A 27,889-nucleotide genomic window follows, 5' to 3' on the forward strand; every position below is an offset into this window, starting at 1 on the left:
AGATGCTCCTCCTCTCCATCCTGCGACTTTCAGCTGCTACATTGAAAGCCATACAGGAGATCGCGGTTTGTCACTGCCCCCACACACCCCTAGTCCTGGTGCTGCTCGTCCACACCTTATTTCCATTCACCCAATGCAAACGGGCGAGTGGAAATTTCAAGGGCTGTGAACACAATATGGAAACACTGACAATACCCATAACAAGCAATTTGCCTGATTTACACTTACAAAAGTCAACACGCCTATCAAATCATCAGCCCCTGATATTTACAGACAGTTGTAAAAATCACTGATTACATTTTCTGATGCTGATGCTTAGATACCTAAGCTGGGCCATGCAAAGAACAACATTCAGCCGGTTCGGCAGGGACTAGTTGAGATTTGTTTCATCTATGGGCAGGCTGATTGCACCCAAGTTGATCCACTGATTGACTTAGGTAAAACTGGCTTGTCGATTTTTTTCTATTCTAATATTGCCAGTGGCTATAGCTGCTAGCAATAATCATTGTGTACTGCTGTCCGGGAAGGCTCACTGCCGGCAGAACACAATAGCGCTGTGGGAGGGATTCAGCATATTCAGTGCTGATGGGGGAATCCAGCAATTTTAATTTCTTCCACTGGTGCTGGAAGAAAAGAAAAATAAATTATCTACGGGCTGTCTTACTCTCAGGTGCCATTGTGAGAAGATATTTCATGTTATTTATTTACTGTCAGGGGTCTTAATGTTATGGCTGACCAGTGTACAGTCATACAATGTACTGGTGTAATCAGTGCTGGTATACAATGTAACAGTGTAGTCAGTGCTGGTATACAATGTAATGGTGTAGTCAGTGCTGGTATACAATGTAATGGTGTAGTCAGTGCTGGTATACAATGTAATAATATAGTCAGTGCTGGTATACAATGTAACGGTGTAGTCAGCGCTGGTATACAATGTAACAGTATAGTCAGTGCTGGTATACAATGTAATGGTGTAGTCAACGCTGGTATACAATGTAATAATATAGTCAGTGCTGGTATACCATGTAATGGTGTAGTCAGCACTGGTATACAATGTAACGGTGTAGTCAGCGCTGGTATACCAGGTAACAGTGTAGTCAGCGCTGGTATACCATGTAACATTGTAGGCAGTGCTGGTATACAATGTAACGGCGTAGTCAGTGCTGGTATACAATAGAACGGTGTAGTCAGTGCTGATATACAATGGAACGGTGTAGTCAGTGCTGGTAAACAATATAACACTGTAGTCAGTGCTGTTATACCATGTAACGGTGTAGTCAGCGCTGGTATACAATGCAACGAAGTTGTCAGCGCTGGTATACCATGTAACGGTGTAGTCAGTGCTGGTATACCATGTAAAAGTGTAGTCAGTGCTGGTATACAATGTAAAAGTGTAGTCAGTGCTGGTATACCATGTAAAAGTGTAGTCAGTGCTGGTATACCATGTAACGTTGTAGTCAGTGCTGGTATACCATGTAAAAGTGTAGTCAGTGCTGGTATACCATGTAAAAGTGTAGTCAGTGCTGGTATACCATGTAAAAGTGTAGTCAGTGCTGGTATACCATGTAAAAGTGTAGTCATTGCTGGTATACCATGTAACATTGTAGGTAGTGCTGGTATACCATGTAACGGTGTAGTCAGTACTGGTATACAATGGAACGGTGTAGTCAGTGCTGGTAAACAATATAACACTGTAGCCAGTGCTGTTATACCATGTAACGGTGTAGTCAGTGCAGTTATGCAATGTAACGGTGTAGTCAGTGCAGTTATGCAATGTAACGGTGTAGTCAGTGCTGGTATACCATGTAACGGTGTAGTCAGTGTTGTTATACAATGTAATATTGTAGTCAGTGCTGGTATACCATGTAACATTGTAGTCAGTGCTGGTATACAATGTAACGGTGTAGGCAATGCTGGTATACAATGTAACCTTGTAGTCAGTGCTGGTATATCATGTAACATTGTAGTCAGTGCTGGTATACCATGTAATATTGTAGTCAGTGCTGGTATACAATGTAACGGTGTAGTCAGGGCTGGTATACAATGTAACATTGTAGGCAGTGCTGGTATACCATGTAACGGTTAGGCAATGCTGGTATACAATGTAACCTTGTAGTCAGTGCTGGTATACCACGTAACATTGTAGTCAGTGCTGGTATACCATGTAATATTGTAGTCAGTGCTGGTATACAATGTAACGGTGTAGTCAGGGCTGATATACCATGTAATATTGTAGTCAGTGCTAGTATACAATGTAACGGTGTAGTCAGTGCTGGTATACAATGTAACGGTGTAGTCAGTGCTGGTATACAATGTAATATTGTAGTCAGGGCTGGTATACAATGTAACGGTGTAGTCAGGGCTGGTATACAATGTAACGGTGTAGTCAGGGCTGGTATACAATGTAACGGTGTAGTCAGGGCTGGTATACAATGTAATGGTGTAGTCAGTGCTGGTATACAATGTAACGGTGTAGTCAGGGCTGGTATACAATGTAACATTGTAGGCAGTGCTGGTATACAATGTAACGGTGTAGTCAGGGCTGGTATACAATGTAACGGTGTAGTCAGGGCTGGTATACAATGTAACATTGTAGGCAGTGCTGGTATACAATGTAACGGTGTAGTCAGGGCTGGTATACAATGTAACGGTGTAGTCAGGGCTGGTATACAATGTAACATTGTAGGCAGCGCTGGTATACCACGTAATATTGTAGTCAGTGCTGGTATACAATGTAACGGTGTAGTCAGGGCTGGTATACAATGTAACATTGTAGGCAGTGCTGGTATACCATGTAACGGTTAGGCAATGCTGGTATACAATGTAACCTTGTAGTCAGTGCTGGTATACCACGTAACATTGTAGTCAGTGCTGGTATACCATGTAATATTGTAGTCAGTGCTGGTATACAATGTAACGGTGTAGTCAGGGCTGATATACCATGTAATATTGTAGTCAGTGCTAGTATACAATGTAACGGTGTAGTCAGTGCTGGTATACAATGTAACGGTGTAGTCAGTGCTGGTATACAATGTAATATTGTAGTCAGGGCTGGTATACAATGTAACGGTGTAGTCAGGGCTGGTATACAATGTAACGGTGTAGTCAGGGCTGGTATACAATGTAACGGTGTAGTCAGGGCTGGTATACAATGTAATGGTGTAGTCAGTGCTGGTATACAATGTAACGGTGTAGTCAGGGCTGGTATACAATGTAACATTGTAGGCAGTGCTGGTATACAATGTAACGGTGTAGTCAGGGCTGGTATACAATGTAACGGTGTAGTCAGGGCTGGTATACAATGTAACATTGTAGGCAGTGCTGGTATACAATGTAACGGTGTAGTCAGGGCTGGTATACAATGTAACGGTGTAGTCAGGGCTGGTATACAATGTAACATTGTAGGCAGCGCTGGTATACCACGTAATATTGTAGCACACGGTGCCCCGGCTCCTCCTCCCTGTGATACTATAACGATATGACAGAGATAACGTCATGCAGTGCGGTGACCCCGGGTGTGGCGGTGCCCGGACGTACGTGGTACAGGGCTGAGGGCGGGGTTTGTGGGAAGAGGTGGCGGGACCTGGTTGCTAGGCGCCAGGTCTATGCTGTTGCTAGTCTCTCGGTATCTGTGGGCGGAGACCTGTGGCCTGGGTGTGACCGGCCGCGACAGGTGCATGTGTGGGCGGGGCGTAGTAGGAGTGGGCGGGGTGGCGGTGGTGAAGTGGCCGTACCAGTCTCACCTCTGTCGCTGTCACCTGTCTCTTCCTTATTCCGCCGGAATAGAGATGGTAAGAGGAGGCTGTGGGGGGACACTCGGGGGAATCGGGGTCACCTGAGCAGCCGTGCGGTGCAGACCGAGCACCCCGGAGGGAGGCGGTGTGGAGGAGGGGAGTGATGGCTGCTGATCACCTGTACTGGCTGCACTGCCGTCCCTGGATGGAGCTGTGTGGAGTAGAGCAGTGCAGGCTGCTCGTGTCCATGGAGGAGGGCCTGCCTGCGGTCACAGGCGACCCTCCTGTCCTTGTGATCAGGAGGTGATCTGTGTGCTGGGGGGTCACCGGAGTCCATGCTCTGTCATTTGTATGGCTTCATCTGTAGCACTCAAATAAATCCAATCCTCTCACTCATCATACTTGATATTTCCGTCATCCTCTGTCGCCCTGATGATCTCCTGCAGCCTCTTTGCAGCTACTTCCTCTCTCCATACACGCCACCAATGACTCCATGGCACTTCTTAAAGAAGAACTAAAGGCACAACATAGTATTTGTAAATTGTGGATCGAGTTATGGAGGGCTGCACACCTCCCAATGAAGACCCATGACCAAAACAGATAATCCCCACAAATGAAGGGAATTCCTTGGGGTCTCCCAGGTCACCTCAACTAGTGTCTCCATTGGACAAATTGTCCTCTATTACTGTTTTGGGGACAACCTAAAATGTGGGGTTTTCTTTTACGTTCACATTCAGGCTACATTCACATCTGTGTGGGTGGTGCCGCTGCGGATCCGCAAAAAAGTCTGTGCTGCCGCACCACCCACACAGAAGTATGCAGACCCGTGGGTGGGTGCCATTAATTCTGATGGCATGCCGCCCACACTGGAAATCGCAACCACAATGGGAGCCGAGGTTCCAAAGAAGTGCAGTGACTTCTTTCCTGCGTGTCCCGGGGCATGAGAGTCCATTCAAATGAACAGGCTCTTGTGCCTGCGCAAAACGTGGACCGCAGGAACGCACATATGTGAACCAGGGGTCAGGCTCCATGCACACTAGTGTTTCTGTTCTCCTAGAAGCTGACAGTGTCCTCCTATGTGTCCGTGCACACTAGTGTTTCTGTTCTCCTAGAAGCTGACAGTGTCCTCCTATGTGTCTGTGCACACTAGTGTTTCTGTTCTCCTAGAAGCTGACAGTGTCCTCCTATGTGTCTGTGCACACTAGTGTTTCTGTTCTAGAAGCTGACAGTGTCCTCCTATGTGTCCGTGCATACTAGTGTTTCTGTTCTCCTAGAAGCTGACAGTGTCCTCCTATGTGTCCATGCACACTAGTATTTCTGTTCTCCTAGAAGCTGACAGTGTCCTCCTATGTGTCCGTGCACACTAGTGTTTCTGTTCTCCTAGAAGCTGACAGTGTCCTCCTATGTGTCTATGCACACTAGTGTTTCTGTTCTCCTAGAAGCTGACAGTGTCCTCCTATGTGTCCATGCACACTAGTATTTCTGTTCTCCTAGAAGCTGACAGTGTCCTCCTATGTGTCCGTGCACACTAGTGTTTCTGTTCTCCTAGAAGCTGACAGTGTCCTCCTATGTGTCCGTGCACACTAGTGTTTCTGTTCTTCTAGAAGCTGACAGTGTCCTCCTATGTGTCCGTGCACACTAGTGTTTCTGTTCTCCTAGAAGCTGACAGTGTCCTCCTATGTGTCCGTGCACACTAGTGTTTCTGTTCTCCTAGAAGCTGACAGTGTCCTCCTATGTGTCTATGCACACTAGTGTTTCTGTTCTTCTAGAAGCTGACAGTGTCCTCCTATGTGTCCATGCACACTAGTGTTTCTGTTCTCCTAGAAGCTGACAGTGTCCTCCTATGTGTCCGTGCACACTAGTGTTTCTGTTCTAGAAGCTGACAGTGTCCTCCTATGTGTCCGTGCACACTAGTGTTTCTGTTCTAGAAGCTGACAGTGTCCTCCTATGTGTCCGTGCACACTAGTGTTTCTGTTCTTCTAGAAGCTGACAGTGTCCTCCTATGTGTCCGTGCACACTAGTGTTTCTGTTCTCCTAGAAGCTGACAGTGTCCTCCTATGTGTCCGTGCACACTAGTGTTTCTGTTCTCCTAGAAGCTGACAGTGTCCTCCTATGTGTCCGTGCACACTAGTATTTCTGTTCTCCTAGAAGCTGACAGTGTCCTCCTATGTGTCCGTGCACACTAGTATTTCTGTTCTCCTAGAAGCTGACAGTGTCCTCCTATGTGTCCGTGCACACTAGTGTTTCTGTTCTCCTAGAAGCTGACAGTGTCCTCCTATGTGTCCGTGCACACTAGTGTTTCTGTTCTCCTAGAAGCTGACAGTGTCCTCCTATGTGTCCGTGCACACTAGTGTTTCTGTTCTCCTAGAAGCTGACAGTGTCCTCCTATGTGTCTATGCACACTAGTGTTTCTGTTCTAGAAGCTGACAGTGTCCTCCTATGTGTCCGTGCACACTAGTGTTTCTGTTCTCCTAGAAGCTGACAGTGTCCTCCTATGTGTCCGTGCACACTAGTGTTTCTGTTCTAGAAGCTGACAGTGTCCTCCTATGTGTCCGTGCACACTAGTGTTTCTGTTCTTCTCCTAGAAGGTCCTGATGAATGGACCTTCTGATCAGGCCCTCTTGAAAAACTGACAGGCGGATCTGAACAGCCGTGTGAAAGGGGCTTTAGTAAAGCCAAAACTTTTTTTTTTTTTGTACTTTTGGATAGAGTGGAGAAGGATTAGAACACCTGTCAGGTTTTTTTTTTTTTTGCTGTCTGTGTCCCCATTAGGGAGATTCACCCTCTCTCTCTAATTTTCCTGCTGACTATTCTTACTGAAAAAGAAAGAAACCCCCTTGTCTTGGGTGCTCACCAGCAGAGAGGGGAAATCATCCAACAGGGACAATAGTTCTGCTGACATCTAGCGATTACCTCACTTTGGGGGATTTCCTCTCACTTCCTGTATTGGCTATAGTACAGGAAATGAAGGGAAATTTCCCCAATGGGACACAGATGGCAAAAGAAACCTCTTGGGGGTTATAACCTTTCTTTGCGCTATCCAAAATGAATTTAAAAAAAGGTTTGGCCTTCATTCTACTTTAAATCATTGTATGCAGGTATTTGAGGTACATTATCCATGTGTTCATTCTCATTAGTTGTATGGAGGAATAAAAGCAAAGCACACCCTGATCCTGACAGGCCATGTACAATGGCCGAGCACTACAGTTTGGAGATTCAGATGTGTCTGCGTTATCCACAGGACTCTGATTGTCATAGTGCAGGGCTGAAGATGAAAAGAATCCTCGTCTATGAATGTGGGTTAGTGGCTGTCATCGGCAGAACCATTTTAGTGTGATCTGTTCTTTGTGTAGTTGTATAATAATCCGGGCTGCAGCTCAGGAATCAGCCCTTTGGAAATGGCTTTTCTATGATACGATTTGCTTCGGATTGTTGTGAAAACAGCACAGATGAAAAGACATGTGCACCGGGCTGGCTGATCTATCACACTGTCAGCAAGCCGGCACTGCTCTGACATCCATTCATAGGCAGTGTCGTAGCATCACATTTCTATGACAGTGATCTGCCCATTACCTGGAAGAACACTTGGAAGTCTCATGTTTCCTGTGGGTACCTTTGTTTTATCTTCTCCTTCATCGTGAACAGGCAGATCTTTTATCTGCTATGACTAAACATTTCAATTTTGACTGTTTTCTGACTGATTGTATAATAAATCAGGACAGCAAAGTATTCCTATGAGCCAACCCTTTCCAGTCATAACATTTTAGCTTTTATATAACAATTTCCATGAATGGTTTGAATTCTGGCCTTTTCTTGGTAAATCTGGACCAATTTGAGTCATGCGTTGCCCTGCAAGTACCACCAGGCTTAACAAGTTGATCTAGAAATTGACTGAGCCAAGTGGAGGATCATTGACCATCCAGTGGCTGCCTCCTATCAGACGTACTGCCTTTTCGGGTACTCAGACAGCCACAGATATCACGGACTGGTAGATGACTATGCCATACACACCCTGTGCCCCACCTGTAAGAGACTGTATAACTCCGCTGATATACAGGGAACCTTTACCATATATAAGAATATTTTCTATTTCAATAATGTTTATTGGGTTTTAACAAGTTATAAACAAGCAATGACGATCATAACCAAAATAGACACACATAAAGGCAAAGGTGGCAGTACAAGGGTACTATAAAGTATTCAGAAACTGACACAGCAGCAGCAATGTAACACACCTCATAGGGTTCAGAGGGTAGAGGACCAGGAGAGACCCCCCCCCCTCCCCATGGTGGGAGTGGCCTCCCTGGGGCCGCCAACACCATGCAGAGCCACCGTCCACAGCTCATGTGGATACAGAAGAGTAAGGGCAAAGGGCCCAAGTGCAGAAGAGGCAAGACTAGAGGAAAGGGCAGCAGGTAAGAAGGAATGCAAACCTGTAGATGAGGTAGAAAGAAAGGCTAAAAAAAAAAGGAAAGTATTGGCCCGAGGGCCCGAAAGCAGGAGAGGGGGAAGAAAAGGTCTTGGGAAAAACGGGACGGCCCGTCAGAGTAAACCTTAACTGGCTCAGGGGAGGGTGGGAAAGGTATACGTCAACCATGGTTCCCAAACCTTGAGGAACTTAGCTTGCAAGTCATTGAGAATACTAGACATATTCTTATTAACCATCAGGGTAGTCATATGACTTCCACCCTTTGAAAGGGGTCATACATTTTTTTCCAAGCTTGAGTTATCGTTCTGGTGGCTGACAAGAAAAGGTAGCCTCCGCTGATGAGCATAAAAACCTAGTATGGGGCAATGTAGTAGAGCAAACTTGGCCTTTCTACATATGGGTAAGTGGAATAAGGTAAAGAGGAAGCCAAATACACGGGACCAAAACCCGACTAATTTAGGGCCGGACATACTTGTCCACCAAGTATACAAAACATCCCCTCGTTTGCCACAACCCCGAAAGCAGCGGTCGCTGTAGGATGAGTTTGCACGGGCTATACGGGCTGGAATCTAGTACCAACGGAGTAGCATCTTATATGCTGCCTACAAGGTAGCCATGTTAAATGGAACATTTAGCTACAGAAGACCAGGCCCTGCTCCAGTCTGCTAGATCTACATCAGTTTCCAGATCCTGTTCCATTGGGTGACATAGAGGGCAGTATGGGAAGAGCGACTGGTCAGGGAAGCATAAAGGGCTGAATAAGACCTGGGTAGCCAGGGTAGTGTTGGCAGGTATGTTCAAGTGCAGTTTTTCGGAACAGATAAGTGGATATCCTGCACAATGAGGTTACCCAATGATGGAGTTGGAGATAGCAATTGAGGGATACGATGGGAATCGTGAAGAGAGGCCCATGTGGGAAAGGACCTAGAGGCCAAAAAATGTAGAACATGAGAAAATCCATTGTTGACCCACCAGGAGAATGCCATGGCCCAGAGAAAACATAGGATCTTGTTCTGGAAAAAACGTAGAAAGTGCAACGGGACCCGAACGGGAAGGGTGCGACAGTAGTATAGTAGTTTGAGCAGAATGGACTTTTTCACAGAATTGATACAGCCTATCCAGGACAGGTGTGGGAGCGGTCAAGATTGCATAAGAGCAGACAGGGCTTGAAACAATGGATAGTAATTAGCTGTGAATAAAGAAGAGTAAGAAGTAGTCAACTGGATACCAAGGTGGTCAATGGAGGATGACGCCCACTGGAAAGGAAAGTGGGACCATAGATGTGTGGCCAGGTCAATCTCCAAGGTGACATTGGGATCCACAGTTCTGCCTAGATTAATCCATAGGCCTGATATCGCCGAACATCCATAAGAATATTTTAACTCCCACTGATGTGAAGACCTTCTTTCTGCTACTGACAGCCAACATGGAGATTTTCTTCCTCCCACTGATAACTGACACCGATATTCTTCCTCCAAGTGACAGAGGCATTCCTCCCACGGACTGCTGATGCAGGGGCATTCTCCCCCCCCCAACTGACAATTGCAACGGGGGCATTCTTCCCCCTCGCTGACAACGGACGCCTAGGCGTTCTTCCCCCTCGCTGACAACGGACGCCTAGGCGTTCTTCCCCCTCGCTGACAACGGACGCCTAGGCGTTCTTCCCCCTCGCTGACAACGGACGCCTAGGCGTTCTTCCCCCTCGCTGACAACGGACGCCTAGGCGTTCTTCCCCCTCGCTGACAACGGACGCCTAGGCGTTCTTCTTCCTCGCTGACAACGGACGCCTAGGCGTTCTTCCCCCTCGCTGACAACGGACGCCTAGGCGTTCTTCCCCCTCGCTGACAACGGACGCCTAGGCGTTCTTCCCCCTCGCTGACAACGGACGCCTAGGCGTTCTTCCCCCTCGCTGACAACGGCCGCCGAGGCGTTCTTCCCCCTCGCTGACAACGGCCGCCGAGGCGTTCTTCCCCCTCGCTGACAACGGCCGCCGAGGCGTTCTTCCCCCTCGCTGACAACGGCCGCCGAGGCGTTCTTCCCCCTCGCTGACAACGGCCGCCGAGGCGTTCTTCCCCCTCGCTGACAACGGCCGCCGAGGCGTTCTTCCCCCTCGCTGACAACGGCCGCCGAGGCGTTCTTCCCCCTCGCTGACAACGGCCGCCGAGGCGTTCTTCCCCCTCGCTGACAACGGCCGCCGAGGCGTTCTTCCCCCTCGCTGACAACGGCCGCCGAGGCGTTCTTCCCCCTCGCTGACAACGGCTGCCGAGGCGTTCTTCCCCCTCGCTGACAACGGCTGCCGAGGCGTTCTTCCCCCTCGCTGACAACGGCCGCCGAGGCGTTCTTCCCCCTCGCTGACAACGGCCGCCGAGGCGTTCTTCCCCCTCGCTGACAACGGCCGCCGAGGCGTTCTTCCCCCTCGCTGACAACGGCCGCCGAGGCGTTCTTCCCCCTCGCTGACAACGGCCGCCGAGGCGTTCTTCCCCCTCGCTGACAACGGCCGCCGAGGCGTTCTTCCCCCTCGCTGACAACGGACGCCGAGGCGTTCTTCCCCCTCGCTGACAACGGACGCCGAGGCGTTCTTCCCCCTCTCTATCATGACTACTGGTACCTATTTGTTGCTTGAATATTGTTACAACTGCCTATATATTGTCACAACTGTCCATTGGTTGTCATCGTATTGTCCTGGTCTGCTGTTTGGTTGCCATATTGGTTTGTTGCCTGCATATTAACTGTTTGATGCCTGTGTATTGTTTATGGATGTATAATTGTTGTTTGTTTTTTTTTTTCCTTGCCTATGTATTGTTAAGTCATCACTGTTTAGAGGACCTTAGTACTGTAATTTAGTCCCTGCAGGCATTTCAATATCAATCAAAGCACGCCGCTACTATCCTAATGTTTCGCCCCAGCACACTTATGTGTGCGGCTATTAAACCCTTGTCCACATTGCGCACGCTGTTATTATCCCTCTGCATTGCCGCTGTGTGCTGCTATTTAAAACCTTGAATGTTATTTTTTTATAAACATGTTTATGTACAACATTCACAAAAGGAAAATCTTTGCTGTCTCTGTTTTTTTCCTGTCCAATATTAGTATTATTATTGTTTAATCAGTTAATTTATCCTTTTGTCCTGAGGTTTGTGTCTGTCTGCAGTACTCACTGATGACACAGTACAAGAGTAGGTCCATCTTTGATGATGGAGAAATAAAGGTGATGGAAAGCATCCATGGGTTTTCTAAATCTGCTTTTGAGTTGTATTTGGTAGAGTAAGGCTACATTGACACAGCCGCTAAGGGGCAGCTGCTGGTAAGAAAGCAGTTCTAAGCACTGCCTGTGCACACTATGTGCAAACAGCGGCAGCCATCTGCGGTGATTGTAAGATATGTTTCAGCAGGGACCAGCTGAATATCTCTCAATCTTTGGCCATTTCCATTCATGAGAAGTCAGTGTTGATGGGGGAATCCTTCCCGCTGCGCTATTCTATTTTGGTAGTGGGAGGTTTCCGACGTCAGAATACAGTGATCACTGCTGGCGGCTATAGCCAGCAGCAGTGATCGTACAAAAAAAAAAACAACTAAAGGGCTGGTTGTCCTGAAGTCATGCGATAGATTGACTTCAGTACAACCAGCCTGCCCATACATGGATTGCAATTCATCTTGTTCCTGCTGAACTGGCTGAATTTTGATCCGTCTATGCCTGGCTTTAGTCACTAATACTTCCATTCTGTCCTTCAGTAGATATGCTCCTTTAAAAACTCTCTGTACCTGCTGCCTAAAATGTTTTATGGTTCCACACCAAAGCATAGATGTCTGCAGGGAATTCTCCACTAACTGACATGCTATAGAACAACACAGGGACTGGGAGATACAATTTTATTAAAGCACTATATCTTACTGAAGAACAGCAAGAAGGCCATTTACACAATACACTTGCCTTCCTCTCTTCCTTGAGAAAATGCAAAGTGTTCCTTGAATTGCAAAAGGCAAAAGGGCAGCCACTCCACATTGAACTCGGAAGCTGGTGGAGATCACTGGAGTAGCGGTGTCTACCACAATGATTTCCAGCTTTCACAGGTATGGCAAATACATGCTTACTTTGGTCCAAGCTGCACCAATGTACCTATGTAAAAAGATCCATACCTGCAGGGGTGTGGCAATTTTTTTTAAAAAGTATTTGTCCAAGGACTAAATCAGGATCCCAATCTACTTGTCCCTCTTGGCAATCTAATTTTCTCACTTAAAAAAAAAAAAAAATTATTAAAAACTGTATTTAAATCTGAGGTGCTTTCAGCAATGTCTGGGGCTTTTAAAAACGAAAGGGGCTTTATGGCGACTCTTAATTTTTATTTTTTTTAACATTGCACTGTTTAATTCCTACTCACCTCCCCTCCCTGTCTCCAGCACCACACCCAGAGGCTAGCAGGGAGGGGAGAGACCTTGCAGTGTAATGAGCACCGATTGGGTGCCCATCAGGAGGGGAGTGTCGGGCTCTCAACGCTCAGCAAAAGCGCGTCTGTAACTGAAAAAAAAAACGTTATTTTTTTGCATATAAGAGCACTTTGGTGCCCAGTACTAGCACCTGCTGAGCAGCCAAATCAACCTCCGGTGTCCACTCTTTTAAAGAATAAGTTCACCTTTAAAAAAAATTATAATAAATGTACATTTTCTGTAAATAAAAAAATGTATTTTTTCTTCTTTTTTTTCTTTTCTTAGGAGCCTGGAAAGCATTGCACAAGCGATCGGCAGATTGTGGATGTAATGCAGGACTCCTGAGAACTGTCAGTGTAATCTGTCTGTCCATCCATCATACATCGTACAGGCAGGCAGTTTCACACTGACATGTAGAACCGGTGAACTACTAGAGCGCTCACACATGCTGTGGTAGTTCATTGAGAACTACAAGTCGACATCCGCATAGAATGTCAGTACCTGTAGTTGATTCATTCACAGAACTCTGAATGAATGATGCAGCCATGTGAGCAGAGCCCGCACAGGTACGCTTTCTTCAAAAAGTGACAGCTAGTAGAGGGAACAGGGCTCAGATCACTTAGCCACTGCAGGAGCCGAAACATGTTACATGTTCCACCCCAAAAACGGGAGGAACATGTAACGTGTTCCCAAAGGTGAACTTATATTTTACCCTTTCCCTGCCAGAGCCGTTTTTGAGTGGTTTATTTATTTATTTATTGCACACATGTTTAAACAATCATGTTAGGCCTGAGGTTTACATAAAACCCCCAAAACATTATATATTTTCTGAAAGCAGACACCCTAGAGAATAAAATACTGGTAGTTTCAATTTTTTATATCACACGATATTACTGCAAAAGTCTAGAAATGCTAAATATTAAAATCACATTAAAGTTAATATTAAGGCACAAAATGCAATAAATTACCCAATTTTTTTGTAAAATATAAAAGATGAGGTTGAATCAAGTAAATTGATACCTAACATGTCAAACCTTAAATTTGTGAGCACTCATGAAATGGCGACAAATTTCAGTACCCTATATTTTGTATAGGCAACATTTTAAAAGCCCCTATAAATCATTAGTTTAGCATTGTGAAGGAGGTCTGGTGCTAGAAATATTGCTGTCATTCCTGCATGCCTAGCACTTTGCAACATTTTGTATTGCAATCGCATTTTCATGGTAGGTGCCCAGATGCCTGTGTTTGTATGTGTGTATATGTGGCAGTGGAGGGACCTCAGTTTTTTGGGAGGGAAGGAATTTTATGTGCTTGAGTGTGACTTTTTTTTTTATACAATAAAAATCATTTTTTTACTTAACTTTTTTTTTTTTTCGCCACATAAGGGACTTTGTACCCTATGTACCGGGTCACACGTGCGATTTGTGAATTGAAATTGCATCTAATGAATGTGAATGTCAGTGTTTTAACATGTGTGAGTTTAGTTCTTGCATTACTTTGTCTGCAGTTTTGTTGCGATTTCACATACATAGAATATAATAGAAATCGCCCTGCAAATTGCAAGAAATTGTTGAAAATCTTCACAAGTAGCAATAAAGTCTTCAGAAATCGCGCTGAAATTGCACACAAATTGCAGTGTGACTGGTGACTATGTGATGAATTTTTGGTGACAGGTTCTTTAAAAGACCCTGCATGTCTCCCCTGTGCTCCTCTGAATGTAATGCAGTGCAGATCACACTGTATTACATTCTTTCCCTGCCTCGATGGCTGGGGAACACTGTAAATGGGGACCCGGAAGTGATGTCATACATGTCGCTTCCGGATCAGGAACAAGAAGGGCAGAAGAGCGGACATTTATCCGCTCTCCTCCCCTCTAACTGGCGACGCCTGCTAATCCCGACCTGGGCCAGCTGATGGGCAAGTTGAGCCCGGAATACATAGCGATTATACTTTCTTGGCTGTGGCAGTGCAGCCGCCTGAATGCTTCCACCTGACCAGCCCTGGTGCTTGCACACAGTGGGTCTAAATGTAAGCAAAAACTACCTGCCCAATGCCCACAACTACATGTCCCGGGCATTGGTACAAATAGTGCATACCTGATGGAATTTCTCTTTACCAACAATCTGGTTCATGGCAGGTAATGCATGTAAAATAGAATGGTTCAGTCTCTCCAGTCCTCGCCCATAATAGGTAGATTATCTGGTATGCACGAGTCATAGATAAAGAGAACAGGGAAGCCCCATGGAAGAGAAGGGGGCTTTAAATATGATATGCTATGGGAAAATTACTGGATCTGTCATACTCTTCAGTGAGGCACTCCCTTGACCAGATTTGGGAGCGAGTGAAGTAGGTTACAGCCTTTCTCCATATGCATTTTACATGATTATATTTAGTGACTTCCAGCTTTCTGTTTGCATCCTTTGTAACAATTTAAAAGTTTTCTTCAACCCAGAGTGTATATTATCATTACTCACATAGTTGTTTTAGGTGTTTGCCTGTAGATCTAAAGTTTACTTCTTTTTCGAGTGAAAATGAAATTGAATATTTTACTTGACCTTTGTGAGACAATCATGGGAAATTGATTCATGTTTAACTTCCTCCCGCCTGGCCTGTAGTCAAATGACGATCAAGCGGGAGCTTTCTAATCCTGGGTGTATGTCATATGCCGTCCCCCAGGTGTGCGCCTCCTGCCTGCTATAGAGCCTGCGCTGTGGCTTGATCTGTCACCCCCTGTGTCCACCAGACACAGTGGATAACAGCTTGATGTACCCAGCCAGACTTGGTACCATGTGATCGACCAAATACAGCGATCACATGTCAAATGTACACAATAAATGGCTTTCATTCATAGACATTCATTGTGTATTATTGTGATCTCTGTGATTGGTCAAAGTGAGCTCATGGTACAGACAAGGCCAATCAAAGCACATTTGTATTATATGATAGCTGTAGCCAATGGCACATGAATGAATACCATTCAGAAAAATTATTGCATATAACAGTGATCATAACAGTTTTCTAAGCAATTATAGGGTAAAAAAAAATCCTGATCACCTCCCCAATGTAGTACAGTGTTACTGTGGCAAAAAATAAAAAAAGATTTACTGACATACTGTCACATGTCAGTCTGATCGCTGCTACACCAGTCCTATGATGATGCTGTATTGCTCTGGTGACAGTATGTAAAAAAATTAGGTCAGTACATCAGGATTGATGATCATGTATTTCAACAAAGAAAATTGTGGGTTTTTTTCAGAATGTTCAAGATTTGTTTTCGTTTATATGGCAAAAAAAATAAAAAGCCCTATGGGGATTAAATGGCACCAAAAGAAAATGCTATCTTTCTGGAAAAAAAATATATAAAAATGTAATTTGCGTACAGTGTTGCATGACTGAGGAAATGCCATTCAAAGTGTAGCAGCACTGAAATTTGATAATTGGCCTGGGAAGGAGTGGGTGAAAGTGTCTGGTATTGAAGTGGTTAATGTACCTTTGATATGTCATTGCAGTTCATGAGACTCCAGTATGTATACATTACTTGGAGACACATAATCTCTTGTGTGCACATGCTTAGTGATCGTGTGATTCAAAAATAACATAGAAATAAGGTGCACTTCTGTTCAGGTAATAGAAGAGGGGAGATTTCTGGTCCATTGAACACAACACAGTTGAGGGATGTCCAAGAACAACGCTCTCCGGTGAATAAACACAACTGTAACACCTCGCTTAGCTCATTTACACAGACTCTGGACATGGCATTCACTTATTTCAGATAAGGAACCTTCACGCTGATACCAGGCTTCCATTGTGGATTGACTGTAAGCTTTCTTTATTCCTGCAGTCAGCAAAACGGTCATGTTTAAAGTCTGTGTTTAAGAGTGCTGACCAGTAGACTTTTTATGACAGAATAGAATGTGCCTGTCTCTTCTGTTATACAGTATCTCACAGAAGTACACCCCTCACATTTTTGTAAATATTTTATTCTATCTTTTCATGTGACAACACTGAAGAAATGACACTTTGCTACAATGTAAAGTAGTGAGTGTACAGCATGTATAACAGTGTAAATTTGCTGTCCCCTCAAAATAACTCAACACACAGCCATTAATGTCTAAACCGCTGGCAACAAAAGTGAGTACACCCCTAAGTGAAAATGTCCACATTGGGCCCAATTAGCCATTTTCCCTCCCCGGTGTCATGTAACGTGTTAGTGTTACAAGGTCTCAGATTTGAATGGGGAGCAGGTGTGTTGAATTTGGTGTTATTGCTCTCACTCTCTCATACTGGTCACTGGAAGTTCAACATGGCATCTCATGGCAAAGAAGTCTCTGCGGATCTGAAAAAAAGAATTCTTGCTCTACGTAAAGATGGCCTAGGCTATGAGAAGATTGCTAAGACCCTGAAACTGAGCTGCAGCATGGTGGCCAAGACCATACAGCAGTTTAACAGGACAGGTTCCAATCAGAACAGGCCTCACCATGGTCAACCAAAGAAATTGAGTGCATGTGCTCAGCATCATATCCAGAGGTTGTATTTGGGAAATAGACATATGAGTGCTGCCACCATTACTGCAGAGGTTGAAAGGATGGGGGGTCAGCCTGTCAGTGCTCAGACCATACGCCGTACACTGGATCAAATTGGTCTGCATGGCTGTCGTCCCAGAAGGAAGCCTCTTCTAAAGATGATATACAAGAAAGCCCGCAGTTTACTGAAGGCAAGTAGACTAAGGACATGGATTACTGGAATCATGTCTTGTGGTCTGATGAGACCAAGAAAAACGTATTTGGTTCAGATGGTGTCAAGTGTGTATGGCGGCAACCAGGTGAGGAGTACAAAGACAAGTGTGTCTTGTCTACAGTCAAGCATGGTGGTGGGAGTGTCATGGTCTGGGGCTGCATGAGTGCTGCCAGCACTGGGGAGCTACAGTTCACTGAGGGAACCATGAATGTCAACATGTACTGTGACATACTGAAGCAGAGCATGATCCCCTTTCTTCGGAGACTGGGCCGCAGGGCAGTATTCCAGCATGATAACGACCCCAAACACACCTCCAAGACAATCACTGCCTTGCTAAAGAAGCTGAGAGTAAAGGTGATGGACTGGCCAAGTATGCTTCCAGACCTAAACCCTATTGAGCATCTGTGGGGAATCCTCAAATGGAAGGTGGAGGAGCGCAAGGTCTCTAACATCCACCAGCTCCGTGATGTTGTCATGGAGGAGTGGAAGAGGACTCCAGTGGCAACCTGTGAAGCTCTGGTGAACTCCATGCCCAAGAAGGTTAAGGCAGTGCTGGAAAATAATGGCGGCCACACAAAATATTGACACTTTGGGCCCAATTTGGATATTTTCACTTAGGGGTGTACTCACGTTTGTTGCCAGTGGTTTAGACATTAATGGCTGTGTGTTTGAGGTATGTTGAGGGGACAGCAAATTTACACTGTTATAGAAGCTATACACTCACTACTTTACATTGTAGCAAAGTGTCATTTCTTCAGTGTTGTCACATGAAAAGATAGAATAAAATATTTACAAAAATGTGAAGGGTGTACTCACTTCTGTGAGATACTGTAGATGTGTTAACACTTTTTTTCTGTTTGCATACACTGAACTACGCATGAGCTACTCAGCGTACAGCCTCGGCAGTCTCCGCCATACTGTTTGACCAGGAGATGGAAGCAACAAAGAGGAGGGTTGATATCGCAGAGCAGGAGGGGAGCGCTATAGTAGCTAAACATGCCACAATGTGCAACAATGCTGTGCATACAAGCTGTGCATACTAGCACATTATTCTCTAAGTGTAAAATAACTCCATCAAGATCATTACGATAATTTAAGAGTTAGACCTCAATCAGACCAGTTCATTGTGGAAATGCAAGGTAAAACCACTGTTTTACCAGACATTACCATAACACGTTATCCACAGCGTTGCACTTCAGACTTCTACCTCTTCCCCTAACCCCCATAGTATTTGACAACTGTGATTTCTTATTGGTTGCTATGAGTTTAGTGACATCACCAATGTTTGGACTATTTATTAAAGCAGTTTTAAAGGCATAATTATTTTTTTCCTAAAATAATTAATATGTATTATACTTACCTGTGCAATAGAATTGTGTGGCCCCTTACCTCCTCTTCTGTGGTCCCCCGCTGGTACTGTCTGCTTCTCCTCTTCTGCAAGTGTCCCATAGCAAGCCGGCTGCTATGGGGGCAATTGTGTGGGTGTGCTCCTAAGTCGGGCTGTATGCATCCATAGACACACACAGCGCAGCTCGGCCATGAACCCCCACTGACTTCTCACAGGATTTGATTGGTTCCTGCTGCTGCTTCTGTTTCCTGTGAGAGAGAGAGAGCAGCAGTGCTGCACGGATCTGGATCAAAAGAGGAGACATGTTGGCGTTTAAGGGAGTGCTGGGGGAAGTTTATATTAGTTTTTTTTTTTTTACCTTAATGCAAAGAATGCATTTAGGTAAATAAATATGCTTTTTAGAACCACTTTAAAGCTTTGTGTTAGGCCAATGATACCATGTTGGCAGTCTGGGACTGTATGTGACCCTTTGGCTTTCACTTGCAGCCCTGGATAAGTGATAATGATTATTTGAATTATTTTCTTTTCTACTTCATCCATTGGTCTTCTCTCCATTTACATAATTTTGCAATGGGGCTGAAGAAAATAATTGAGCCTGCGCTTCAGTGGTCATTGCTTTTGCTTTCTGCATATTAAGGCACTGCTTAAAGTATAAGGAGATGATAGATTCTTTTTCTCGCAACCCCCCCCCCCCCCCTTCTGCTGCTGATGCTCATCTCTGCTGTGCTTACTCAATGCGCCATTTATCTTTTGATGTCCTAGGTAATATCTGATACCTACAGACATGGGGGAGCATTTGACTTCTACAGGATGCCATGCTCAGGCCTGGGGGGACAATCACCTTGTATGGGCGAGGGGAGGAGATCATTAGCCCTGTGAAGGCTCTGACATGGAGCTTACACTAGGAGTAGACTCAGAACATCTAGCAGGTAGACAGGGCAGCGTTGTTATGTAAGTAACTTGCCAGTCTATTTTTGAATCTTTTGAATCTTGGAAAAGCAGCTATTATACCTGGAGGAAACCTCTGCAGACTAGTGAATCTGTCATGAAAAAAAAAATGAGCGGATTGTCATTTCGTCCCCTGTCTGAAATTCTGCTAGTTGTCTGACAGCCAGACATGTTGCATTTTTATAAGGAGAGATCAGTAATTTCGGCCTCCCATGTTTTATTATAACAGGCTTTTTTTGACCACTTCAAGCCTGGACACTTTTACCCCCTTCCTGTCCAGGCCAATTTTCAGCTTTCAATTCTATCACACTTTGAATGACAAGTGCACGGTTATGCAACACTGTACCCATATGAATTTTTAAAAAATTTTTTGAGACTGATAAAACTTTATTTTGGTGGTATTTATTCACCACTGGGATTTTAATTTTTTTTTTTTGCTATATAAATGAAAAAGTCCAAACATTTTGAAAAAAGTTTTTTTCTTATAAAATTTTGCAAATAAATAATCTTTCTTCATAAATCTTGGCCAAAATGTATTGAGCTATCTTCTTAGTAAAAAAAAGAATAACCCAAATTAGTTTATAACCAAAAATTATAATTTTTCAAAATGTTATTTTTTTACATTTTTTATTTTATTTTTTTATATTATTTTTTTTTTTTTTTTTACATACTGTCACCCTAGCAGTACAATGTCACCAAAGTCCTCAAGACACAGTGGGCACCGGATTGTGGTCAAGGTAGTGTGCACAGGCAGGGAATGCGGGAGGATGTATATAAGCGGCCACCCGCTCCTGCACTGCTCCCGTCCGGCCATTTATGTACATGGGCCGGACGGGAAGTGGTTAAAGGTCCTGTGAAAGAGAAACTTTGTTCTAAACCTGTTTTTTTATTTTTTATTTTTTTTAGGCTACAGCTTTGAGAATTAAGAACTAGCCCCCTGCAGGGTCGCTAATGGAGGGGTAGGGGGTCAGTCTTCCTGTACTGGACCCAGGCCCTATCAGTTCAGCAGGGGGCTGGTTACTCTTTAATACCCTTTTGGGGGCATGCACAGTAATCCCAGAAGCCGTTTCTCATAGCGATTTAAATAATAGTTTGGACCCCATCAGTTCAGCAGCTGGGGTCGGTGACAGGGGGATATTTACTTATTTTCTGGAACAGACAGGATAATCCTCTGTGCCGCAGCTCCTGCGGCTGTATTGGGGGGGGGGGGCGCAGGGTGCATGGGATCCTACGATTTGTACTGCCCGCCCTGGACGGCAGTATTATCTGTGGTCTCCCTGCAGCTGGCCTTTCCCAATGACGTACAATAACTTGCTCTGCACAATAAATCTTGGTGGAGACAGGGCTTTGCTTCCTAATGTTAGAGCCTCCAGCAAGGAGAACAATGAGCACCACAATAGTGACCTCCTCAAATTTCACTTAAAATCTTCTGAAACCAGCAGTGCCTTATATCTCACATTGCAGATATACTGCTAAGGTGGTATGGGCACAGGAGTTCCTAGGGATACTTGCATCTTGGGAGGAAAAACAGACAAAAAGGTAAATTTTCCAGCATTCTGCTTAGGCAAAACTTATTACTTCCAGATTTTCCCTACAACATCATATATCGTACTCCCTTTTTTTTTTTTTTTTTGTTTTTTTTTTTTTGTTTTTTTCTTTAATTCTAGTCCAATTTAATTAAACTTTGTTTTCCTCTAGTCTAGATGACTTTGCAGTTTAGGTCAAATTGTAACTGCCAATATTATTGTTTAGGAGTGTTTGTATTTAAATAGTAGGGATAATATCATGTTTATACTGTACATGAAACTTGGCATTAGGTGTGTAGGAACTTCTTTCCATAAACACTTAGGATAAGATCAGCCACTTCTCTGTCTGTTTATGTTTTGGCTTGAAAGGCCAATTTCCATCACTTTAAAATTTGGGTCATGTTTCTGGTTTAACTGGTGGACAACAGTTAACATATGAATGGTATGGCAGACGGTTGGACAAGAAAAACAGGATTGTGTGACATATGGCCTGATATCCTGAAGTACAATAAAAGAAACCTGTAGTAAGAAAAATACTAAAATATAAATAAAAGAATAAGTATAAATTGTAAAAAAAAAAAAAAAACCTGCTCTCCGACCACCTAACTTAGATTTACAGCAACAGTCTGCCCACTGTGCGCTGGATTGCGTACCTAGGCGTGATCCGCACACCTAGGCAGGGGGTGCACACCCATCGGCCCGTCTGTTACAGCACAAGCCAATCAGTGGGTCCTGGCCAATGACTGACTGCTGGAACCCGCTGATTGGCTCAGTATTTCATGGAACAGAGCTCTGTGACCATAAACAATGCAGAACTCGGTTCACTGACAGGATCTTGCTGTGTGGTTTTTTTTTTTTTTTTTTGTGTATTTTATTCTTTTTCTTCTTTATTCTCTGCTTAGCAGAGAATTAAAAATTAAGTTCCTCAGAAAAAGCAGCATATATTACACACACTGCACACAGTTAACCCCATTGATCACTCCTAGATGTTAACCCCTTTCCAACCAGTGTTATTAGTACAGTGACATTATATCGTATTCTCACTGATCATTGTATTAGTGTCACTATTGATGTCTTTGTCAGTTCCTGTACCCTACAGCCAGCATCAGCTAGCCTCAGATTGCCTGCCATACTATCACAATCCCACGATAAGTTAATCGCCGCCATTACTAGTATACAAACAATTTTGAAATTCTAGTATATACTGTATATCATAGTTTGTAGATGCTATAACTTTCATGTAAACCAAATAATATACACTTACTGGGATTTTTTTTTTTTTTAAGAGATTAGACTTTTTTATTGGATATGTTTTATAGCAGAAAGAGAAAAATATTGCTTTTTTTTCCAAATCTGTGGTCTTTTTTCGTTTATATAATAAAGAATAAAAACCTAAGTGGTGATCAAATGCCACCAAAATAAATATTTATTTGTGTGGGAAAAAAAATTATATAAATTTAATTTGGGTTCAGTGTTGCATGACCACGCAATTGCCAGTTAAAGTAGCAAACTCTTGAATACCAAAAATTGGCTGGTCATGAAGGAGGTAAAACTTTCAGGAGGCCTCATTCACACTACACCTAGTTGAAACTTGTGACCCACTCATGGGTTTGTTAGCGCAATTTTAATGTGTGTCACCTATGCATGATTATAGCACCAAAGAAGCTCAGGGACAAAATTTTGTCCCTTAATCAGGAGTGATTTTGCACTTGTGTTTTGTTGCTCGACAGTCACGGAAAAATTTGGCATTTGTGTGCCATTTAGGATGAATGGTACTCAAACACGTCACACATTTTGCAGAGATTTGAAATCATGAGCAGAATTGCCACGATTCCAATAAGCCCATATGTGAACTGGGCCATAGAAAACACAGCCATTATTGACTTCTTCATTTAAAAATGCTAGTTGCTGATTCAGTAGCTTCTGAATGACTGACCTTGAATAAGTATGCATAACACTTGATGCTTACTTTATTCTAGATCAGCCAGAAAGCTAGGAATCTAGTATTTTCAGCAGAAAGTAGACAAAGATATCCTAAGTATTTCTCCTGCATAGGCTTCTTTTATTGAATACTGTACTCTTTAATGATTTTTTCCTTCAGCTTTGCACATGAGAGTAGAGAGACCATTTATGTGCTAAAACGTTGATGTAAAAAATATGTAAAAAGAAAAAAATCTTATGTAAAAATGCAATGCAGTTTTATTTTGAGAACAGATAAGTGACATTTTGGCCCCATTCTTGACTTTAACAATAAGTGGCAAAAATACTGATTTAATCAATATTGAAATTTTTTTCACTGCTGACGGGTCACAATCCACTTCTGTAATCTGAATTAATAATGAATTCATGGTATATTATTTATTCACATTTTTTTTTAAATTCTTGACATGAGGTTTTGTGGCTTTGTTTCTCTTCCTTCCTGGCCAATCTATAGACTTGTCTCTAGGAAGGAGTTCCACTTCTTCTTTATCTACACTATATGGCCAGAGGGTTGGGGACATCTGACCATACCGATTTTGCCAGAAAAATTACCCAACACTCCTAAACCCCAGGCGCATTTAGTGCTTGAGCATTCATTTATTTCAGTGGCCAGAATAAATTAATATTCTACCTGATGGAATGAATGAACGCCCAGATGCATTTGCAAAACACAGCTTTAGGTGCGTTTTTCACTCTGCTTTTCTCTTGCCAGGAGAAAAGGCGTTCAGAGGAGCTCAGCAAATGCCCAGTATGCATGGGGCCTAATATCGCTAAACAGAATTGTTTTTCCATGCTATAGTATTCCACTTGGCTGAGATTAGATTGGGTCAAAGCACATATTCATGTTGGCCCATATTTAATCCCAAGATAATTAAAGTAAAAGCTGAAGGTTTTTTACCTTCATGAATTCTATGTATGAAGGCAAAAAACCTTCTGTGTGCAGAAGTGCCCCCAGCCCCCTCAATACTTACCTGAGCCACATCGCAATCCAGCGATATGAATGAGAGCCTCAGCCGTCCCTGGTCTCTGCCTCATTGGCTGAGACAGCAAGCGGGAGCCTTTGGTTGTCAATCACAGCCAGTCAGCCAATGAGGTGAGAGAGAGGGGGTGGGCCAAGCTGTGGCTCCGTGTGTGAATGGACACACAGATCAGAGGGTGCCCCCATAGCAAGCTGCTTGCTGTGGGAACACCTGACAGACAGGAGGAGCCAGGAGAGCTTGCAGGGGACTCAAGAAGAGGATCCAGGCTGCTCTGTGTAAAACCACTGCACACAGGAGGTAATTATAGGCATGTTTGTTATTTTACAGAAAACCCCCCAAAAACCTTTAGAACCACTTTAACTTGTGTACAACCAGCCTGCCTGTACATGGATTGAAATTCAGCCAGTCCCTGCTAAACCAGCTGAATTTTGATCCGTTTATGGCTGGTTTAAAGTATTACTAAACCCAGGATCCTGCATTCACTATATCTGGTCTCCCACAGTACACAGAACATGGAAATGCAATTATTTTAGTAAATATAAACTGCCTTTTCTACAAAACTTCCTTTTCTATAAAATACTTTTTCTCACCAGCAGTTGGTGCAGTTTTGTGACTTCTATCAGTGTCCAGCAGAGCACTGATCAAGGCTTGTAGGAGGAGTTTTCATTCTTCTCTAGGAGGATGCAGGACCACTGACCTCTGTCTGGACAGTGCTGATTGGCCCTGTGCTCATCACATGCAAAAAAAAAAAACCTCTGTAGTAATACACACTTATTTGAACATGTGCAGAGTGACTTCAAACCTCTGTTCTGTCAGGAGAAATTTAGGGGGCAACGGAAGGGGAGGACCAGAGAAGACAGGATCAAACAGCCTTTTTACACATTGTGAACCCCTTAGGTTCCACAGTGAGTATAACAAGCATGTTTTACTGCATATACAGACTGATTTTACTGCTGTGGGTTTAGTAACACTTTAACTCAGGACTGGAAGTTCAGGGAAGCAGCACTGCGAGAACAGGAGCAAGAAGCACTGAATGTTGTCCACTGCAAGGGCTGGGGTAAGGATATTATCATTTAGTTTACTGGGGAATATTTATTTTATTGTGTGCAATGTGTTAAGCCAAAAACCCTTAGGGCTTAATACAACTGTAAGGGTATGGCCATGTCTGTATAGAAGCATCTAGCTTTCATTTTAGCTTTTCCTATCGATCCTGTGAAGCTTTTGAAGTTGAGTAGTTTTAATCTTGATGACGGGCAGTGTTCTGATCTTTAATAATTAGCTGCCGCTTCCACATTCCTGAGCATCTGTTGATCTGAGACCTGGGCTGGGCCGTTCTTTATTGACATTTGTCTGGTGTGCAGGATTGGTGTTCATGGCAAAGAGCATTCTTTTATCATTTTAGTTAAAAAGAAAAAAAATCCTGCTATGCTCTTCTGAGAAGACAGGAACAGTGCCCAGCAGATCACCATATTGGTATTGCTACTATTAATCTGGTGAGAACTCTAAAATAATAACACCTCAGCTACCCTTTTCACTCAGCTATGGAAAGTGTACGTTGACATTTCAAGAGAAATATCTTAGGTGCTAATGCATGGAAAAAAATGTTCACACATTACTAATGCATTACTTATATACAATGAAGAGACATACCAGACAGGACAGCGGATGATTATACCGCACTGAATGACACCATGTGAGGTCTGTGATCCTAGAATTCTGCTCAAAGAATTAGGGAAAAGCTATATCTTTAATTTTTTATTTTACAATTTTATTAGAAATATCAAGTCATCAGAAAAATCTAAAAGTGAAAGCAATGATACAAAGAAAAGAAGCGTACAATTCTTCCAATGAACAGCAAGCATAATAAATGCACTGAATTACAGACAAATAGGCAAACTAGGTACAGAATTACAACATGCAAGTAGATAAGATAACACATAACAAATTGCAGCAAAAATGAGCATACGGATGCCAGTGACCCATCGAGTAGAGGCCGTAGAGCAGGGGTGTCAAACTGGCGGCCCTCCAGCTGTTGCAAAACTACAAGTCCCATCATGCCTCTGCCTTTAGAAGTCATGCTTGTAACTGTCAATCTTGCAATGCCTCATGGGACTTGTTTGGCAACAGCTGGAGGGCCACCAGTTTGACACCTGTGCCGTAGAGGAACCTAAAGTTCGCACAAAAAAAAAAAAAACATAATGCGGAGCCATACTGGATAAACCTGAATACTCCAATCTGTAAGACCCCTAAGAGGGTCCAGCGAATATACAAAACAATCTTTACGTTTTTCAGAGAAACACAGTGCCTTAGATGTTCTACATTTTAAGTGTAATCCATACAGTTCCCTTTTATTATCCCAAATAGGAAACATGATGAGGACCATTATATACGAAGACAAGGTGCAGCATCAGTCAGTTTTTCTGGTTATAAATTTTGACTGGAGCTTTTCTACCTTTCTGGAAAACTTGTCAATTCCGTACATGGATACTGAACTGATAAGACAGCCCAGACTTCCTTGTCTGCTGGTTCCATGTGACCAATGGAAAGAGTGATCACAGTATTTTTATTTTTTAATTAAAATTGATTATTATGCACAGTGCTTTACTAAACTGAATGCAATTCACTGAACTCTAATTTAGTGCTATTGCTGCTGTTCTGGAGGATCCATAGCTTGGATATCTTTGTCTTGGTTTTTCAGGGTCATGCCCAAGTAGGGTGGGTGTAGTAGGTGAGGGGGGAGCGGATGCCGCTTGGAACCAACCTCTGGATTCGAGCATGTTGAGTATGTGTGTGGAGGCCTCAGCACCGTGTTAGCCGCACCCTCTGATGTGTTTTGCCATGCCCACTGGGGGGCGGGATCTTTATTTTCTGTTAAACACATCTCCATGCCTTGGATCACTGAAACTGGTTACTGTCACAAGAATAGATCTGATTTTCTGATCTTGTCTATTTGTGGCCAACCACTACACCCTGACTGTCAATTGTTGCTGCATTGATTTAAAGTGACAGTCATGTGAACAAATAAAGCAGCCAACAGGTATAAAGTCAAGGTTTGCCCATTGCCTCCCACCGTCTTCAGATTCCAGTTGGTACATCCCTACGATGGACTGACTCAGTGGTCAATAGCACTGTGCAGAAGGTGGAAAGGGGTGGACAGGCTACAGATAGGTGTAGGAGCTTTACTGTGTCAGAATGGTTCAGCATTTGGGTTTGCAGGAAGCAATAAAACCTGCTCCAGTAATGTGCAGACACCTTAATACCTGCTAGAGTCTTTATTTTTAAGTGAAAGTCAGTTTTAGCTCCTGCAATCCTGGAAATATATTGTGTGTATTATAATATACTTTTTTTTTCTTTAGCAATGCAAGCTTTTCTTTCAGCAGGGCAGGCAGACCAGAAAATCTAAACACACTCTGTTATTCCAACAAACTTCATCTTCTTTGGATTATGTCCAATGAGCTTGCTGAAAATCTATTTATTATCATTTACTACAGTAGGCAACATTCATGCTTTACTCTGACTCTGTACAAGTTTATCTTGGAATGATGCAATCACCATTGTCCAGTGAAACTGACCTGGAAAAGACACATGTTGAAAAATGCTGTAGGCGTGTGTGTGTTTTTCTGCACTACGTTTGACAGGAAAGTCCAGGATTTTCTGGATTGCTAAGGGCGTCCTGTTTCTCCAGGACAAGACACAAGCTCACACTGCTCACCGCACTATGGGCACATTATAGCAACTTGACTGGGTGGTATTACCACATTCCCCTTCTAGCCGGGAACAGG

The 27,889-nt window shown here is 43.6% G+C and overlaps 1 protein-coding gene across 1 annotated transcript in view; it reads left to right on the top strand.

The window, feature by feature from the left end:
* The first annotated feature begins 3,662 nt into the window (after positions 1–3,662).
* AP1S3 (adaptor related protein complex 1 subunit sigma 3) overlaps positions 3,663–27,889 on the top strand; it is a 57,520-nt gene continuing 33,293 nt past the window's right edge. Inside the window, exon 1 of the mRNA XM_089694298.1 lies at positions 3,663–3,791. Within this exon, the coding sequence (XP_089550424.1) occupies positions 3,678–3,791 (114 nt within the window). The 5' untranslated portion in view covers positions 3,663–3,677. The remainder of the gene's footprint in view (positions 3,792–27,889) is intronic.

The sequence above is a fragment of the Staurois parvus genome, unplaced genomic scaffold (assembly GCF_062004578.1).
Source record: "Staurois parvus isolate SC_StPar_1 unplaced genomic scaffold, SC_StPar_1.0 ptg000658l, whole genome shotgun sequence".
In the NCBI taxonomy this organism is placed as follows: domain Eukaryota; kingdom Metazoa; phylum Chordata; class Amphibia; order Anura; family Ranidae; genus Staurois; species Staurois parvus.